At 35.7% G+C, this 21,812-nt stretch overlaps 1 protein-coding gene across 1 annotated transcript in view; it reads left to right on the forward strand.

The window, feature by feature from the left end:
- Window positions 1-10,596: 10,596 nt before the first annotated feature.
- Window positions 10,597-21,812, forward strand: part of LOC125241084 (cadherin-89D) — a 91,875-nt gene continuing 80,659 nt past the window's right edge. Inside the window, 2 exon segments of the mRNA XM_048149402.1 lie at window positions 10,597-10,714; window positions 17,145-17,280. Of these exon segments, the coding sequence (XP_048005359.1) occupies window positions 17,223-17,280 (58 nt within the window). The 5' untranslated portion in view covers window positions 10,597-10,714; window positions 17,145-17,222.

A 21,812-nucleotide genomic window follows, 5' to 3' on the forward strand; every position in this document is an offset into this window, starting at 1 on the left:
TATCGCTTTGTAATATTTATACACTAAATTATATAATATGGTTATAATCCGATTTTGTTATTTCTAGTAGCGTAGTTTTTCAGACAGTTTAGTCGCAACTTACCTGCGTCACTGCCGCATAACGTTTATTTTTTCCAAATTAAATCTGACATTCTCAAGCAGAAGGTAAGGTCAGTGTGGGCAAGACCGGCATAGTTTATTTGAAATAAAGTTTGAGTGGATAAAACTCTATAATTAATGTAGTCTGGCGTAATGCGCATGGTCCTATGAGATAGCAAATATTATATTTTACAAAGATTTTATAATATTTTGGTGAAATAAGGTACTTTTAAGTCATAAAAATCACATTTTATAAGGCTCGGCGGGTTGACCGTCCTCCCGCGATGAGTACAGAAAGACCGTCTAGTGCTTGTTGTCGCGTAATTTCATATGAGACTAGGTTCCAAAATCATGATCATTGTTATTTTACGTAATAACAGGGCAGAATGTGCTAGATAATTAATAAAATAATGTTAAAATATTGAACATATAAGCATTTTTCTATTTATAAGGCAAGACCGGCATAAGTCCCGTAGATGGGGTTCATAACCTTTTCTTTTCAGGTCCAGATATTGCATAATACTGTTTTTACAACGAACACCATACGAATCATTATCAAAACTGTATTTCGAAGTTAAAATCAAAAACGGTACAAGTTACAACTATCATAAGCCAAAAACGTACCTATATATTGATATTGTTTACACTCGACTTATTTCCAATAAAGCCTAAAAAAGGTTGGCAACTCCTTGTTTATCATATGCCGGTCTTGCCTTTCTCTTTTATGCCGGACTTTCTGACTAGGCACAATTTCTAAGTTTCATATTTCAGAACATAAAACTAGAAATTGAGCGCGTTTTAAGTAGAATAATAGTACTAGTCAGAAATAACGGTTATTAAATGACTGCGTTACATACATGATATACAAATATTCCGACTGCTTCTATTTTATTTTATTTTTTTGCGGAACCATGTTGAACTTGATGTTCGAGTTCGAAACGAGAAACAAGTTTATTGTTAACTAGTGTTCGTCCTAGGGATATGTATTGAAGACCAATGGATTAAGGATGAAAAACTGCTATACCTCCAGAGGTGTGAGAGGCGTAGATATATAAACAAAAAAGTTATAGTCAATAGACGGTCTTTCCGGGTAGACGGTCTTCCCCACACTGACCTTAACACATTGTCACTCACTGAATTTGCTCATATCTTAATACGAATAGTATGTTTGTATTAGTAGGCTTAAGGTACAGCGCCAATGTGTTACGTTTTGCTCGAGACAGGCACAAATATCGCTTAGAAAAACCTAGTGAGTGTCATTTAACTTCACTTCAGTTTTCTCTCGTTATTCTGCCTTTCATACAGGAAGGGATAGAAATGACTTTATAGTAGACACTTTATTACCTGGGTCACATTAACGCGCGGGTGCATAGATGCAAATAAAAATAGTTGCGTGGACTTGTAGTGTTTTTTGATGGGATACGAGTACAACTTGAATCGAAAGACATCAGATCCATTCTGGTCTGTTTCTGCAGTTTCGTGTCAATCAAAATGTTCGTATATCACTGCAACTATGTATTGAAATACTGATTTTTTTTATCAAATTTAAAAAATATTAACGTCAGTTAAAAATAATGCAATCCAAAAAACAATTTTTAGTAAGTTTATACCCTTATTAGCCCATCCCCCACTGTTGACAGTGTTAACTGCTATATTTCAGTAGGTGATCTGTAATTCTGTTTATAATTTATAACCAACATCACTACATAGTATAAAACAAAGTCGCTTCCAACTGTCTGTCCCCGTCTATGATTAGATTTAAAAAAAAATACGCAACGGTTTTTGATGCGGTTTTTTAATAAATTGATTTAACAGTAAGGTTGATATGTGTGTATAGTACCGGTGCGAAGTTTAGGCGGGTCGCTGTGTAATGTAAAGTATTTATATATTTTGTAAAGAAATATAACTTTCAACCGCCGTATCTACAAACGTATGCATCTCATCAGTAACGGCGTGGACATCAGCATTGCATCAAGCGACGTCATCAGAGGCGTCTCTTACGCAATGTGGTTGTGCATATAATGTCCATTATTTTTTTTTTATTTTTATTTTATTGATTCAAAAAATTTACACAGCATTACAGCGGACTAATACACTGTGAAATTGATAACAGACAGTATTTATACAACTAGGTACATAATACAATCTAAAAAGGTAAAAAAAAAGAAAAAAAACAGATAAACTAATACAAGACAGAAGATTCACGTTTATCCATCGTCTCACAAAACCTCATACATTCTTTACACAGATCCAACCAACCACTTGCAAATACATCACATTCCGGTGCTGATGCGAGTAGCGCATTAATATACCGTAGAGCGCGGACAAGTGGTGATTGGCCATGGGATACAGTACGGGTTTTAGGCACAGCTAAAAGTTGACTACTTCGTGGTCTGAAATTAAATTGGGCCTTAGCTATAGATGGAACGAACAGGCGTACAACCTGTGCAACCAATTCCGGGCAGTCCGAGTTTCCTCGTAAGACATTACACGCAGTAGTCAAGAGTCCATAGTTGCGCCTTACCTCTAAGGAATTAAACCCTAATACTCCAAGTAGGAATTTTGATGGGTACAAATATGGGTAATAACCGTATTCCTTCTTGTATAAAAATCGCAGAAAGGCTTTCTGAATTTTTTCCAGCAAGAGTATGTACTTCTCCTCATGCGGGCTCCAGATAACCGATGCTGCCTCGAGTTTACTCCGGACTAACGCAGTGTACACTAATTTGATAATTCTAACCTGATCAAAATCTCGTGCATTTCGGACCACAAACCCTAACACTACTTTATATTACACTACTTTATATTTGCAGACACCTCGCTCTCGTAGTACTTGTGGTAGTTTATATGTGTACGTTTTTGCTTAGTTGTGATTGTTTTTTTTTAAGATGAAGACCAAGATATACTCAATCATAACCTAACCTAACCACAAAATTAAAATCTTGAACTAACCTAACCACAAAATTAAAATCTTGAACTAACCTAACCACAAAATTAAAATCTTGAACTAACCTAACCACAAAATTAAAATTTTGAAAAAACCCCCGACCGCGACGTAGTAGACCGATTTTAATGAAACATGGCTAAGAACACTCCCGACTAAGTCAGCTTTCAGACAAAAAAAAAACAACTAAATCTTAATCGGTTCATCCGCTCGGGAGCTACGATGCCACAGACAGACAGACAAGCAGACAGACAGACAGACAGACAGACACATCAAACTTATAACACCCCCTCGTTTTTGCGTCGGGGGTTAAAAATATAACTCCATAAACAAATGAAACACGTAGCATTTTATTTTAACAAAATACATTAAATGAGTATTTTGTGGGGTTTAACATAATTATTGTGTTTTTTAAGAAACAATCAAAATGAAAATAATTAACTGTCCAAGTATTTTTTGTTAGTATTCGTTGGCGCTATGGCGCTTGATAAGCATGATGATATATACATTTTATACAATAAATTGTCAAACTGACAGATAAAAGAATCCTTGCATAATACAGAAAAATCTCAATAAAACACACTCAGATATTATTATTAATGTTCAAATTATTTACATCTACAAACTAATTAAGAAAACAGAAACTATAGTAAAGTAACATTGGCATAACGGCAAGCAGTCAGTTTTAGGCCTAGTCTTTATAATCATATTCAAAATCTCGCCTAACATACGACTTCCGTTGCTTTGCTTACATTTTAAATAATCGTTTGGGCAAATGAGTTTTCTAACAGTTTTGGTTGATGTTATCGCCAACGCATAAGTTTGTTACGTAACTTAATCGATTTCTTTTTTTGAAATCAGAAATAAAACTTTTTATACGCTTTATTTTTCAATATTCATCAACTCTCCCTTTAATTTATTGTTTTTGCTTTAAGTTCTTTTGGTTATCTATTTATTTATTTACAAAAAGTTACTTATTTAGGTATGTTAATTATGTTGTCTTAAAAAGCGGTATACTCTTCTTCTCGTTGTTTTTTGTCACGTTCCTAAAGTCCGATTCTGCTTTCGTCAGCCATGTTTTATTCGTCACGATCGTCGATATGGTCTTTCTCAACTACGGTCAAAGTCGCTGTTCATCTTTATCAGATCCGTCTCGTTCTTTACTCGTCATAATTTTCATTCGGCATGTTCGCTGTTAAATCTGTTTTTCGTGTTTTTTCGTAGTCTTACGTCGGTACCAACTTAGAATACCTATGACCAAATGCGAAATGACGAAAAACTATCGAGTCGAAATAAGGAAAAGGCCAATAACTCAATATGGTTAAAGACGATAATGACTGCTGACTACGTTGACGAATGAAAAATGGCTGACTAAAGCAGAATTGGATAAATTTAGGAACGTGACGAAAAACGAACAAGTCGAGCCAAGAGTATATAAAAAGATTTTCAATTGGCGTTCAAAAGTTTCGTCAGATGTTTCTGTTCGCAATTTCGCGGGTAGTCGTTCGTAGTATGTCGGTCCAATCACTCTCGGGTTCTTTACTGAAAGCGCCATGCGACGCGGCACTGTTCGCAATCTCCCTGTGGACCGAATTTGTTTCCCGGAAACTTCAACGCGCTTGAACATCGAGAAATTGTTTCTCACAAACATTAGTACTTGGAAGAGGTAAAGTGAGTAATGTGTCATTATACCGTTCTGTTTGAAGAGCTCCCTGCACGGATGTCTAGTTTGTACTCCGGTTAGTAGTCGTACCGCTCGTTTTTGAAGGATTAAAACTCGCTTCGCATCCGTGGAGTTTCCCAAATCAACGTCCCGTAAGATATTAGCGAGTGAAAATTTGAGAAATATACAGCCTTCAGTGCTTTTCTCGATATAAGCGGCTGAAGCTTCTTAATGGCGAAGACAGCACTACTCAACTTGTTGCATAATTTGTCAACATGGCACTTCCAGTTAAGATTCGAGTCGACCGTAAAACCCAGGAATTTGCTTTCGAAACACAATGGCATTGGACCGTTTTCAATACATGATGGTGCTTCAGTGCTACGGGCCGAAAAAATCATCACACTGGACTTCGCGACGTTCAGGAGCAAACCATTCGACGAGAACCACGCCTGAAGCTGTTCACATGCCTCACTGATTCTTTCAGCCAACTGTTCGTGATTTTGGGCCCTCACTACAACTGTCGTGTCATCCGCAAAGAGTATAGGAATGCCGCTCGTTATTGCTGAAGGCAGATCATTAATAAATAGCAAAAATAACGTATTGCCAATCGCAGAGCCCTGTGGAATACCCAAGTTGACATGACCCATATCCGAGGTGAGTACTTTCCCATTAGTGGTCAGTTTCACCACCTGCTTACGGTCCGACAGGAATGACGTGAACAATTTAAGAGCAGAATCTGTAATACCGTACATGCTTAGTTTAGTTAACAGTAGGTCGTGGTTAATAACATCAAATGCTTTTGATAAGTCACACAGAATGCCTGCCGTCTTGTGCTTCTCATCGAGGCCTGTGATAATGTTGTCAATGATCTTGTGCGCCGCCATTGTAGTTGACCGGTTGCGTCTGTATGCGTATTGCTGATCAGTAAGTAGGGCATGTTTTTCTAGATATGTCATCAGGCTGGAGGACAGAATGGACTCCACTATTTTTGAAATAGTGGGGACGATAGTGATTGGTCGATAGTTGTTCACGTCATCCCTCTCACCCTTACCCTTGTACACAGGACAGACTCGGGTATTCTTAAGTACACTGGGGTATTTACCGCTCTGAAACATAGCATTTATTAATATTACATTTATGTCAGCAATAATTGGCCATATACTTAAAATAATGTTTAATGACATGTCATAAATGTCAATAGTTGTGCGGGTTTTTAACATTAATTTTATTGTATTGTCCAAGTGGTCACGTGATACTACAGGGAGATTGAATTTTTGTAAAATAATATATTTGCTTAAATATTTACTGACATATCCTTTAGACATTTGCTCATCGCTATTTATAACATATTTTGTAGCTATATCAATAAAATGTGAATTAAATGTATTCGGAATTTCTTCGTAAGATAATACGGCATTTGAATCTTCTCGTTTCAATGATATGGATTGGGGCTTTGTTTTTAATCCAATCTCGTCGTTTACGACTTTCCATATTTCTTTTGATGGATTTTTACTTTGTGCTAACCTGTTTTGAATAAATGACTGCCGGGCACTTAGTGTCTCGGTTTTAATAAGTTGTGTGTAGTGGTCAATACAGTCAGATATTAACTGGTTATTAGGATATTGTCGTCTTATCTCGTGAAGATCTCTGTGCTTTTGTATATATTCGTGTAATTTGTCAGATGCCCACGGAATAGGTGATTTCTTTTTTATTCTCATTTGTTTTACTGGGAAATGTAAGTTTATATAAAATGTCAAAATATTAAATAGTTTATTAAATTTGCAGTCAATGTCAATAGTATTATCATATATAAAATCAAAATTATAATTTGAGATGTTAAAAAAGAATGAATAAATAGATTCATGATTAAATAATCGGCGTTCAATTATGTCAGTTGTTTCGGTATTTTTTCCTCGTTTAATAGTGATAACAAACTGTTGCGCGTTGTGATCACTAATTGCAGTATCCACTGACGATACTCTAAGAAGCTCGCGCGAACAATTTGTTATTCCACAGTCAATGGACGTCGCGGAGTCGGCTGTTACGCGAGTCGGAAACGTTACGGTGTTTACACAGCCATAACTACTCAATACGTCATCGACTTGCTGCCTTAATCTATTGTCCGAGTTGTAATCCACATTTTGATCGCCAACTAAAATAAACTTTTTATTTTCGTCAGAAATTTTACACAATAATAATTCTAGCTGTTCTAAATAGATGTCAAAATTGCCATTACATGTTCGGTATAATACAACAATAATCAATTTATTACTAGGAATTTCAATAGCCGTAAATTCAATGTGATATTGAACGCATAAGCTATGTAGGTCATTGCGTTTTTTATAGTGCAACCCGTCTCGGATAAACAGTGCTACCCCGCCATGGGCGTCGGCGCGCATTCGACAGTAGCCGTTCGCGAGTGCATACCCACATATCTTCACGCGTTCAAGCTCATTTTTTCGACACCAAATTTCACTTAAACCCAGAATATCCGCTCGTGCGTTATATAGTAATAGTTCTAATAATGATGTTTTACTGCAAACAGATCTAACATTTTGGTGGATGATTATTAAATTGTGTTCTATTTTGGTTTGGATGCGCTCAGGTGTTCTTTGGAGTTTTTTGGATGTACCATATTGAAAAAACGTACCCTGACACCATCTGGCCAATTTGCTGCACTTCGGGCGACCTTCACTTTGTCAGCCGGCACGTCCAGGCGGAATGACGTGTAGTTGCCTCGAGTTACCACCAGCTTTTCACACACTGGGGCCGCAATCTTCATCTGGTTCTGGACGTGGAGGATGACATCATCAGCTGTGGTGTCTTCGCTGAGGTTGTAGACGTGCAGACGAACGACGCGGGGACCTGCTGCACGCAGGCCGCTGGTACTCGGAACTGGAGGTGGATTTGCAGGTGTAATGGGTGCTGCAGGTAGCCCTACCGCGTCAGCCACGTTCAAAGCAGCAGTATTGCCCTTGGTGCCTGTGGACTGACCCTGCGTGGCCTTGGTTTTCGCAGCATACCGGCGCGAGCGGGCACTGGGTTTCTCGGCGGCAGGTGGGGCATACGAAATGGGTGAACGGTAAACGCATTGCGTTTTGCGTTTGTCGCACAAAAGCGCGCGCTTTATACACAAGCCTATATAGCATTCACGTTATTTCTCAACAGCCCCTAACCTAACCTCTCACTATATTATTTACTCGATATCAACCCCAGCGATCTCTATTACTCTAGGCCGCGGCTATAATTTGCAGAGATTTGGAGAACAACCGTTGTTACGGTGGCTTGATAAACATTGGCGACCGCAGGCTGCGGCCGTGCGCGACTTCTTGGTTCTGCAGCTGGAGGAATGGTAACGGGAGTGTTAATAGCTTGGGGTAAGGAAAAGTTATTGACCTAGGTATCTCGGCTGAGGCTTAGAGGTAGGGATACTGTGTTTCCAAAAAGGTAACGTTCATTTATTTTGGGCTTTGAGGTTACGTACGATTCAGCTTGCATTAAGGATTGTTGAAGGGCATTTTTAGAATTTGGGTCCCCCAATTAGCGTAAGTTGTTAACAAAAATTAACGCGCTGTCAGTTTTGTGACGATATTAATTAAGCAAAAAATCTGTCTAAAAATTTACTTTTTTTTACATTCTGAATGTAGATTATAGTTTAAAGTTTATGCAATTACCACAAAAACAATATTTTTAATATTTTTATTAAATTTCATGCTTAATAAAATTATTGTCACAAAACTGACAGTGAGTTAATTTTTGTTAACGACTTACGCTAATTGGGGATCCCAATTTCTGAAAATGCCCTGAAGAATGTTTTACGCTCCCGCTTCGTAACGAATAAAAAGCAAGAGTTTACTACTGTACTAGTCTTGAAGCGAAGTAGCGTAAGCAATTATCACCTTGGGTAGCTTTTACATTTTGATAGTACTAGTCTTACTACGTCAACATCTATCTTGTTTCTCACCATCCTCCTTGCGTTATCCCGGCATACGCCACAGCTCATAGGAGAACGGGGTCGGCTTTGACAACTAATCCCAAGATGTGGCGTAGGCACTAGTTTTCTGAAAGCGACTGCCATCTGACATTCCAACCCGAAGGGTAACTAGGCCTTATTGGGATTAGTCCGGTTTCCTCACGATGTTTTCCTTCACCGAAAAGCGACAACAACATCAACAACATCTATACAACATCAACACCATTTCCTATATCTGTGGTAAATATCTATACATTTAAATATAATTCAATTTTAATAAGAAATAAAATAAAAAGCTAATAAAATAAGTGTGTAAGTACCTACTGATAGGTACTTCACGGTCATAATTGTCATAAAACATTCAACAAAATTCAATTTTAGATTTTCGTTACTTGTAGTGAACATATTACCTCTATTTCAGATTTTCCTTTAGAAAGTCTATAGATATTGCGATGCTTTAATTCGCGCTCTGTTTGTTTTGAGATAAGTACTCGTCGAATGATATCGTGTAGGAATGACGATACACTTTACTTTATAATCGATCTATGAACAACTCTCGAGTTCAAAAACCCTTTCAAATTTAACTAAAATAAACATCGATATCGTACATTTCAACAAAACCTGGCAAGAGATAAGTTCCCATTCACGTCTTTTTTATCGTCAATTAAAATAAATGAAACTGATATTTTGTAAATCACAAGAGCTTTTACAAAGTGTAGAAAGTACGTAGAATAGTAAGTCCATTGCGCAATAGTATGAATAAGTACTACGATTCACAAGTTATTTATTTTTAACAACAATACATATTATATACAATTTGAAACTTAATAATAACCAAAACTAACTATACAAAACTAAAATATAACTAAATTAAACTAACTAACTTAAAAATAAACTTATAATAAATAAAAATAATACTAAAAGTTAAGTAATAGGTGACTAAATAGAAGAGATAAAAAAAAGATTCACAATAATGATGACATGTAAAATTCTTGATTGTATCAAGTTTTAACACAATATAAAATTGCCTTGTTTTTCTGTGAATTAGGAACATATTATATTATAACAATGAAAAAAGGACTTGTTAAGTTTCACTTTAAAAATATTGGTCAAAAAACCAAAGCCGAAATGAAGACTTCAATTAAGATTTGATTATTGATCAGTAATTATAACATTTATTTTTAAACTTACATCACGAATCCACAATTTTGTAACAAGTCCAAAGAACTAGGCCGTGCAAATTCATTAGTCTCTATTCACTAAGCATACCATCCCACCCATCAAAATCATCGATGCAAGACCAACTATCATCAACCCATAAATTTAAGCATGGAAATGGTATGGTCGCCACGGTAAGACGAGATGGTGGTCCCATAGCGGTGTCTACGCAAATTTTGGTTAGAGTACGCGATAAAACCCATGAAAACTCGGTAACAAAACGCTGGCCAAATGTGAGTTGGAATCGCCCACCGAGGGTTCCGTACTTCCGTACAATACTTTTTTTTCCTGCGTGTAATATTATTTTCTATATTTCATACTTCTAGGACTTCAGGGGCAAGGGATGAAACAGTCACCGGCAATAACATCGCACAAAAAGAAGGCCGCAAATTTCTTGCACAATCAACACAATTTATTGAAATATTGTATGGAAATATGTATGCGTTAACCAGAGTAAGTATACGGTTTTCCTGAGTAATTTAAGTTCGATATCTTCACACATTTTCGAGATAAACAGCCATGAGCCACAGACCAACAAACAGACGGGCGGACAGCAAAGTGATCCTACAACGGTTCCGTTTTTCCTTTTACCTTACGGGACCCTAAAAAGTCTGTGCAATATTGCTAAACCATAAACCATGAAGATGGTTGGGACGCTATGGAGCCGCGTCCGCGCAGTTTGGCTGCAGCCGCTAGCGCCCGCGCACGTCGGTGAAAGTGCTTTCGACGCCCGAGACGACTATACACGCGAAAAATTCAAACTTTGTGTGGGATTTTTAAGTGTTGTGTTGAATTTTGGATGACTTTTTGTGGGATGGTGAGATAATTTGCTTTATTTAATAATTTATGAAGTCAATTAGAATTTTAAATACTAATAAACAAAAACACTGAGCTAGTGCGTGTTGGACCACGGAAAATGGAGGGTTTATACAAGAAAAGCACCGAACCAGAAACCACTGAACTTTTAAAGTCAAAAGGGGAAAATAAAGTTTTTTGAACCTCTTGGCTCATTGTTTCCAAAAAAATATGCAATTCATGTTTGTTATAATTCTTTTACATTCCATTTTTTAGTACTGTATTTATTATAAGTAATGACATACAGACCTTCATTCATGAATATACCTCTAGATTAATACTCATAGCTTCCGAACGAAAAAATTATATAACACAAAACAATGAAAATAAATGCATATAGTATATGTCTACGTAAAAGATACCTACTGGTGCTCATAGCGTAGATATCTCTATATTTTTTTTTTTACAAATCTAGCTGTAGAGGAAGCATCAGTTTTTTCTAAAAAAAACTTCTAAAGTCATTAAGTCAAAAGTTAAGTATTTATTAAATTTTAAATATGTTTATTTATAATATAACAGTCTATATAAAAAAGTAACGTATTATGTATATGTTCTTTAGGTAGGTATTAGTATCTAAACTAAAAACAAAACTTAAAACTAGAAGATATAAGTACTTCATACTCGTATAATATAGTAAATATAGTTATAATGTATGTACTTAATAATAAGCGCATTCATTCAATTAAAAACATGTTTTAAACCCATAATCAACCAAATACCGATCAAGCTTTATCAGAACGAAAATCAGCCTAAAACTGGTTTTCTACCCAATTCCGAACGGCGTCACACAGGGCACGATAATAAATCCATTAGCATTTATTTATGTTCTCATTTAAAACAGCATTTCACTTAATAACAGTGAAAGTTCCGATACTAATACAATTTCTACAAGACCGCAGAAAAGTAAACAGAATAGCCGCGCAATGATATTAAAGAATACCGACGAGATAAGCTTTTGAACGATAACTCGGTTAGTAATTTCCAGCTTACATAAAAGTCTTAAATATATCTCTATCACAATAGTACATCATGATATTTACTTATGATACAATACAACATGTATTGTACGACGTTTTTAAGTGCATATGGTCCTTGGAAGTTTCGACAGTTTCGAGTGATGATCCCCTATTTGCGCACACATCATCATCCTCCTTGCGTTATACCGGCATTCGCCACGGCTTATGAGAGCCTGCGGTTCGCTTTGAGTTTGTTTAAGAGTGGTAACATTTTTCACAATAATTATTCATGTAGTGCCACATCATCCATACAATTACAAGCCAAACTCAAGGGGGGCACAATCACTTATAGCTTACCTGGCACGGCCTTTTTATTTTATTTTACTAACTACAGTCGGTACCTACGAGTATATACTAGTAGCATCTTATAATCCTAGGTGGTTTATAAGATACTAATAAATAAACAGTTCTTAACGATATCAGACAGCGTCCGTTACAAGGCCGAGATCCAGAGCGACGAGTTAGGCTAACTGTCCTTAAGTAACAGGCTAATCTGACTTGCATGCCCAGGCGGAACGAGATGATCTAGTTATTAGAGCACCTAGATTACATACAACCACATTATATCTTGTATACTTGTTGCGTGGCAGTGGTCAGTGACTACTAGTCACACCACCGGGTAGCTGTAGCCGTGCGATTTTTCTTAATCTTATTTTAGTGTCCCACTGGACAAAGGCCTCCCCCAGCTTTTTCGACTCGACTCTGGCTGCCATCGGCATATTATCACCACTTTGTATAGAATACGTCATCTTCTTTTTGGTTGACAGATCTCTGGCACCGTCTATGGAGTTCTGTGGGTCTCACTCGGTACGATTCGTAATTTTAAATAATATTAACGTTAACGATACACCAAATATTTGTAATTTATACGATCTGAATATATCACTATGTCGTTATTTGAGAAACTTAATGTTGGACACTGAGCACTGAGCAGGGCCCGCAACTTTCATGCCGATGACACAAATTTGACGTCACACTGCATATAGGATGATTCAGAGTTTTATTTAATATTAAATCATTATTCATAAATCATTTTAATCATGACTTCGAAACTAATCTATTCATAGGTGAAATAATTAAAACCTACTTGATACTTGAAAAGTAAATTAAATTATTTGTTTATTTTTTATACATACATTTTATTGAATAGTTTTGTATCATATTTCAATCAATTATAAAAACAAAACAAATTGTTTCCTTTTCGTTTCACGTATCGAGTAGGTATTAATTATTCCACATCCAGCTTACTTTTGAAGTCATTTGTAAAAGATTAAATTGATTAATGTGAATAATGATAAATTATTACAACAGAACTATGTGAATCATCCTATATGTAGCGTGACGTCAAATTGATGTCATCGGCATGAAAGTTACGGGCCCTGACACTGAGATATCCGATCATATCGTATGTAAAACTAATATTAGGCGGCATTGCCTTAAACTTCGCATAGCGCTGTAAGTCAATAAATATTTACATGTGATCTTACAACGTCTCGATTTTTATTGAGTGCATTAGTGTAAGTTGTACCTACGTAATCCTACGGCGTACGTATCGAAATTAACTTTTTGCTTCTACGGTTCAAGAGACGTAAGTATATAAGTACCTAATAAGAGAAAACTTGCGGTAAGCATTTGATTGTTTTTCTTAGACTGACGAACAGTACTCTATTCAACATTCAGGCAAAAAGCAAGTAATTTATAAAGTCAGTGGAATTCATAACAAATTAATGATGACGAAAAACAAGCACGGTAAGCGAGTATATTGCCCGGTTTCAAGAAACGTGCGCAATTTTTTCCGCCACGTACCGACCGCAGAATGCAAAATTATAATTACCTCATACTTTAATATCTTTTTGTGCAGTTAGCAATCAAGAAATAGTAAATTAAAAGTTTAATTATTTTTATCAATAAAGTCTTGAGATGGCGTAGACTGTCTAGTGGGCATTTTCACGGGAACAATCACCAAAAATATTTTTTCTAAGATAGGTAAATTGTATGTTTTTCCGACTTAGAATCACGAGCCCTTTCGATTTAGAACAAAAAACAAAGAGACAAAAAAATGGTCCCAAAATTGTCTATTATTTTGTATACTTTCCACTTTGTAAACGCTGTATAAAGTGTTTTTTTTTTATTATTATAAATGGGCTTACTCTTGGCCACAGACTAAGCCAAAGGCGAAGACGTAGTGTTTGAAAAATGGCAACAACGTGGAAAAATTAAATTTGGGACGCTTTTTTTACCTAGTAGGATCGAAAGGGCTCGTAATTCTGAGTAGAAAAAATATTAAATTTACCTATTTTATAAACGGCGACAGTCCTTTTTTTACGCACTCGCTCTGGTATATATCGCCATTCGTGCGACTTTTCTTGGGAAGACGACATCTTTCAAAATGTATTTTATTTCGACTTTTTTTTCTAATAACTATTAATATAGGATTGTAACTTACAAACGACAGTATTTTTTTAAACCTTTTTGATTGAAAGTTTTAACGTAATCACTGCTTGTATAAACGACATTTTTTTCTGGGACAAGCTTTATCTCTAGGGAGGAAATAGTCGAGAGCGTTTGTATGAAGCGTTTGTTTGTACCCATCTCACCCATCCTGTATCGTCTTAAAAATGCAATCTAAAGCGATGATTTGTGTACATATTACATAATTTAAAATCAGGTGCAAATTATGTTTTATTCAGATAACAAAAAGGCTGTTGAATATTCATTCAATACACTACGCATAACAAAGTTATCATAATTGTAACAATAAGACAACAGTGAAGCAAGCAGTGATACTAATGATGTAAGTAATTGAGATTATCTCACGCATAGTTTTGTAAGAACTGACTACACTAAATGGGTATTTATTTTTAAACAAAGTAAATAAAAAATTTAATTAAGTGACGTTTTTGGTTGAAGAAAGAAAGAAGACACGACACTGACAAATTGTATTTGACTGACAAAGTGTAGAAAGAAGTATTTGATTGTTAAGGGTGTGGTCCGTGTCATCCGTGTGGTGTATCAAAAAGTTTCATTACAGGTAATGCAAAATTTTGCTTTATGGCGGGTTGTATAAGCTCGCTAAAAGTTTTGTTGCTTGACAATTTTTTTGCTGTTTAATGCACAGCCGCTGTATTTTTAAAATGAATCACTAAATTTCAAACACTGATATCGTGATAAACATCGCCAGCAATGCAATACTAATCAGACGTTACCGCTAATATGGAATCATGTTCGGTAATTCATAATTATAACATTTTCTGCCATATTTGGCTCGAGGAAATGATTATGCAGTCGGATTAATGTAAAAGAAACATTTTAGATACACATGTTCATTCACATAACAACGAATACTTAAAACGGTTGATTATCAAACGATTGTTTTATGATGAGTTAGAAACAAAAAGTGCATGGCGTAACAGCACTCACAGCTGCAAAAAATTAAATCGTAAGTTTCAATGTCATGATGAAAGATTTTTTTTAAAAATAGCATTTAATGACCGGACCAGGTAAAATTAGGTACCTAACTGTAAATATAACCGAAGTAATTTTTTGCCATATTTCGATAAAACCGAAGAAAATAAATATTAGTTACATAGTACTGTGTATAATATGTATATCGTCGCCGAGCACCCATAGTTCAAGCTTTGCTTAGTTTGGGGCTAGGTTGATCTGTGTAAGGTGTCCCCCAATATTTATTTACTTAGGTGTTCCATATTCAAATCATGTTGGTTTTGAGACACGATTTATTTCCCCTGTTCAGGGAAAAATAAGCTAACGTAAATATCTAACTATTTTCTACATGTTTATTGCAAGTGAAGTCAGAAACATGCTCTAAAAGCCAGAAATTCTTCTACAAGTATTATATTATAATTATTTCGCCCAATCGTTTCGAGTAAATTGTATAGGTACTTGAATACTTTTGACGATGAACAAGATTTTTTCAATGATGCTCTGCTAAGCGAAAACGCGAAGACTTGTCAAAAGCAGCGCAATCCAACCCAACTTAATGTTTTTTTTTACATTCGACGCAAGTGGATTCAGTATCGAACATGTTCTAAAAGCCAGAAAAACTTACTGCAAGTATAATTAATTCGCCCAATGAACCGTCGAGTAACGGGTTAGCCCGTTACCCGCGTGCTCCCCCGGGCTTTGTTGCGACTATGGGAACGATCGATTATTGCTATTACCGCGCCAGGAAATAGTGCTAGTTTAATAATAATGTAGGATAAATGCTCACGACTATATGCCACAATGGTCGGTTTCCTGCATGACTTGTGTGAAAGGCTTCAGGCTTTTGGATTGTAATTTTAATGTGGAATAAGGATAGGGTTGTAAAAAAACGGTTTTTTTTCTGGCTTGAAAAAAAAACCGTGAAAAAAAACAGTTTTTTTTCTGGAGTATGTTTTTTTTCTAAAGTACGAAATCTCAAAATTTGCAAAGTAGTTAATACTTTTATACGGTTTTTTAGACTTAATGTTAACTATTAAACGAATTTAATCAAATAACTTTAATTTCTGGTCTTATAAAAGTAACATTTACGAAATCTGTAGTTTGTAGTTATCACTATTTACTGTTGGCAACACCACCGCCTCTCCACGCTACACGCCGCATCGGGGATTCCCCAATAAACGTTTGTATACTGAATTAAAATGTACGTTATTGTTATTGAAACACGTTACAACTCACGAAAAACCGTTATTGTCGTATTATTTGTTCATCTGAAAAAAAACCATATTTAGAAAAAAAACCAAGGTGCTCGGTTTTTTTTCATGTTTTTTTTTCATAATTCTGAAAAAAAACATTTGGTTTTTTTTCTATTTACAACCCTAAATAAGGATAAATCAAAGGAATTCCTTCATAGATACATTTAAATGAACTGATCGGTTTATTGGTAACTTTTTAACCCCCGACGCAAAAAGGACGGGGTGTTATAAGTTTGACGTGTCTGTCTGTGTGTCTGTCTGTGGCATCGTAGCTCCCGAACGGATTAACCGATTTCGATTTTGTTTTTTTTTGTTTGAAGCTGAATAAGTCAGGAGTGTTACTAGCTATGTTTGATGGATATCGGTCCACTATGTCGAGAGTTTTTTCGAAACTTAAATTTTGTGGTTAGGTTATTTTATATGCAAGTTCCTTTTATAACACGGTACGGGTACGGAACCCTCGGACCGTAAATCCGAATCGCACTAGGTTAGTTTTTTTTTATCCGATTGCTTTACAATGTAAGTTTCCAGTAAATAATGACATTAATGACTTAAGTTGTATTTATTTTGCAACAACCAGAAATGGTGGAAGCAGAATACGTGAAAATGTTTTTGTCTTAAGTGAGATTTGATTCTTTTTTCTTGTAATCAACATAGTATTTTTTTTTGTTTGTTACAGAACTCGGAAAAGCAATGATTATATCAAAACCATGGCTAAATTTTGTGTGAGAGAGTCTGTGTAACGGAATCATACACAATGTGGGCGAGGGCGTTGTTGGTGCTTAGTGCAGCAGCCCTGCTGCGGAGGACTAACTGTAAGTACTGTCGTTTTAAAATTTTGGTGATTTATTTATCGATGGCGTATGTAAAGAGAGCCGCGAGATCTTCTAAAAGGCATTACGGTTGACAGGTTGTTGGTAACTTTTATAGATTTTGGTTATTATAAATTAGTAGACATAAGTTTTTATATATTGTAAATACTAACACTAGATTAAGATTCGGCATGTTTACTAACTTTCTATGGATACCCTGTTTGTCTGAAATAGAAGACTTTATTATTTATTCTCAGTATTTATTTTCTTTCTTAGGTTAGGTATTTTACAATATGTATATAAAAATAATATATAAAAACATTTACAAAACAATATAAAAACATATAAGCATATTATAAAAAACCTAACCTAGGGTGCCGCCAGCAGCGGGGCAGGGCCCAAGCTGCCGGTGGTTAGGGCTGCAGAGAGAGGAACCGTCAAACTATCCGCGCTGTGTCCAAGATCACCGCCTTCTGCATCTGGCCCTTGATCCAGCAACCTAGCGAGAGTCTCTTAAGATGTTGGTCGAGACTCTTCGCTATGAGACCGTTCGCTGAAACGACTATCGCGACATGGCGGTTATCTCGTGAGCCAAGTCTAGGTACTTTCAGTATTTATTATTATTATTTGGGTGAATCAACTTTTTCTTGCTATTTGCAAGAATGGCTCTTACTCATTCTTAGCTCTACTTTTATGAGTTTTAACCTGGCCATCGTGAATATATGTCCTTATTTTACATACCAGATTAGGGAAAAATTTAAAACGATTCATTTTTAATTAAAACAATATGTGACCCAGTGGGAGAGACACCTTTTTCATACAAAAGTGAGGGACAGCTATGTCCACTGGTCATAAACACATGTTGTATTGCGTAGCTTGTATATCTGTCTTTAATATAATAAGTATATATTAATTACACTAAATCCAAATAAAATTTTCTGGCAAAGAAAAATTGATTCACCCATAATTGTTAAACTATCGGGCCGTCGATGATGAATAAAGGACGTTAAACTTTTGCTGTAAAGTAAGTAATACAATTTTATAGTTTTCATTTTATAGTCAATAAAATTGAGACCAACGCCACAGTGGCAAGGGTTTAAGGTCTTAGATAAAATGCATTTCTAAAGTGGCCAGTTGGAATAACTTTTTGTATATCTTCCTTTCTTTTGTATAAACCTGGTGATTTATTTGATTTATGTAAAGAGAGCCGCAAAATCGTCCAGGAAGCAGTATGGTTGGCAGATTGTTGATAACTTTTTTAGATTTTGGTTATTATTTGGTGAACTGTTGGGCTGTCGATGGTGAATAGGTAAAGCACGTTAAACGTTTGCTGTATAGTAAGTAATACAATTTTATAGTTTTCATTTTATAGTCAATAAACTTGAGACCAACGCCACAGTTGCAAGGGTTTAAGGTCTCTACATAAAATGGATTTCTAAAGTGGCCAGTTGGAATAACTTTTTGTATATCTTCCTTTCTTTTATATAAACCTAACCTCTGCATTTTGTAATACATTTTCTTTACCTATTTACATATTATTATTGACTAATTGCTGAGTTCTGAATCTTCAAATCGGTGATGAAATCACAGACAAAACTGACATAATCTTCTCGTAATATTTACTAAGCTGCGATTTTATTAGTACTTTATTTATGCACACTAAATGAAGTTTAATTACGCATTTCAAGTTAACCTAAATGAATAGCTACAGTTATTATGGTATTACGGTCTACAACTTTTAAAACGGTAATAAAGTTTATAATCCTACGTGACTTTTAGAAAGATGCGAATAAATGATATATTAAGAAGTACTCACGGTAGTCAAATAAACCTCTTATGTCGTATGTTGCGCAAATCATGTCGAATTACCCGGGACAATTCACCGGCCATCTAGAGTCACGTATATTTGTTTCTATTCTGAACCTTAGTTCATAGAAGCAATGCTGCTGAACTTACGTATATTATTATACTCTTACGGGCTTTTAATATTTAATAAAAGTTAACTATTATGGCTTATAGCTTTTTACGTAATAATGTAGTAACATTACTTACATCTAAGATTAGAAGGAACATCGAACGGGTACTTTCAAATGTGGAACTCTCTTCTTACTTAACTCTATCTGTTATCTTAAGGTTGTGCAGTTCAGATTTAAACTACATAATATATATAATAATGTATGTGTACTAAGTGTACAAATGAACTTTGAATGTAGAATTTTTTCTATCAGAGACAATACTGAATAAATCGATACCGGTGTGGTGTATGTAACAGCTTGTTCATAATAATTCATGTTTGACGTTTGATGCAGCGCATCGCATGGTAGTATGAGAGATACACTACAAACATTGTATTACATCTCGTACAATATGGAGAATTGTAATTGCTTATTCAGTCTCCTTTGCTACTGTAGTCGGGTCCGTTTCATAGTGCACTTATGCACAAAAATCGTCAAAGATAAAGTTAATGAAGTTGTTACGATCAAATTATTGACACGCCGGGGCATAAGGTCGCTCGCTTTCCCGCGCTTTCACCACTACTGCGTTCGCCAAATTGTTTACATTTTACTCTACTTACAACTGAGATAATGCCATTTAAAATGAAAAAAACTGCATTCCGGTTTAAGATAAGCTACTCACAAGTGACAAGACGTACGCGCTGCAGTAAACTTTGAAGCTTAATGAACACTTCATCAGACAAGTTTTTGAGGAATCGCACCGACTTTTATAACAATACGTTTGCGAAAACGGCATTTATTTCAGTGGCTTTATTGATTCTAATTCTTATTTTTTGATTTTCGATCAAACTTCAGTCAATAGAATATGAAAATTGCTAATAAAGGATTATCAATATTTTTAAGAAAACGCCTTAATTTCTTTGTTACACTTGAAACAAATTACAATTCAATAGCATGATATCCGCGCTCCTGCGCGCCGCCGTCCTAAGCTCCGACATTCGTCTCGCTCACGCTCACGTTCAGAGAGAACGAGATACAATACGATCCTACGAAACCGATTAAGACGATACAGGAGGGGTCGATTCTGCATACAAACGCTCTCGACTATTTCCTCTCTGGGTTTTGAAGATAGAGCAATGATTTTTTTCAACACAGATTATTATTGTTTGTGTCGGAATATTTTGATTTTTTTGATATCCTTATTTTTAAAGACGCTAGAGCCCATCAAAAATTTCCGAAAACGGCCTTTCTGATGATGGCGCAAAAAAAGGTGTGGTCTTCAAATTGGTAACAATTAGCCAAAATAACTAAATTGTCCGACACAGATTATTTCATTGTTATTCAGATTCTCAAATTTCGTTACGATTGATTAAATTTTGAAGGAGAAATTTTAAATATTTTTTTGCAATATCTTTTAACTGAGTTGTTCTGGACGAACAATTTTTTTTCTATAAATCTAGTTAATAACACTAGTATATTTAACTCAAATTCCCAAATTGAAAGGGGGGCTCCTTTCCATTTTAGCATTTTCGCTCCTGTAGCGTCTTAAGAATAAGTACGAATAGCGAATAGCGATTTACTCAAGACTTCCAAGTAGAGAGAACTCAGAGAACATAATTGTTTAACATAAATAGATTTATTACATGAAAGTTGCGAGTGTGTCACTAATACATCTCTTAGACGGTTACTAAACCGTAACTTTTACGATTTATTCTTATTTGTATTGGTTTTAGGCCACATTCGTGTTTCGTAGTTAGCTACAATTATTCAAATATTATTTTTACTTTTTTGTTCGTATTTAGCTACAATTATAGAAATATTATTTTGACTTTCTTGTTAAGAAATTTTCTGGTAAACGCGGAAGAGTTTTGAATTCCATATATGGCACCTGCCTAAATTGCCTAATGCTGTCTTACATCTGACGAGGCCGACTGACTGATAAAAGAAATGCTATTCAAAATGCGCGTGTATTTTCAAAATCTTGATGGAAAGTATACCTTCGCAAGTAGATTTAAAACGTAATAATACTTATCTACATAAGGGACCGGCCACACTTAAGAGACGCATGTCCTGAGGTGCGGAACGGACGTCCGCGCCAAGCCACCTGAGTGTCCGTCCTATACAAAATGTACCGAGGAGACGTTTTTTGAATTACACTCAGGCGGCGTGGCGCGGACGTCCGTTGCACGCCCCGAGACACGCGGCGCTTAAGTGGGAACGCTGGCTCAAGGGAATGAAAGGCTTATCATATATAACAGCTATCCATGTTTGTTTGAGAACTTTTAGTTGAACTTCGTTGAAATAACTTTGATATAAATTTTTGAACACGGCAGCTCCGATATAATCTACTGACAACTGCTATGTACATAGTGTACAGTCAACCTATGTATGTATGTAAATAGAACTATGTCATAGCGACGTTATAAATCAGATTGTAAGAAATCTCTTACTGATTGTCATTTTGACATGGTTGTAGAGTGGCCTAGGGTTCCAATTGGTTGACTGTACATATAGGAGACATTGATATCTTGATATAGGACATACTGTGCAAAATATGCCTGCAATCGTAACCAACATATA

This window comes from Leguminivora glycinivorella, chromosome 2, assembly GCF_023078275.1.
Source record: "Leguminivora glycinivorella isolate SPB_JAAS2020 chromosome 2, LegGlyc_1.1, whole genome shotgun sequence".
NCBI classification, from domain to species: domain Eukaryota; kingdom Metazoa; phylum Arthropoda; class Insecta; order Lepidoptera; family Tortricidae; genus Leguminivora; species Leguminivora glycinivorella.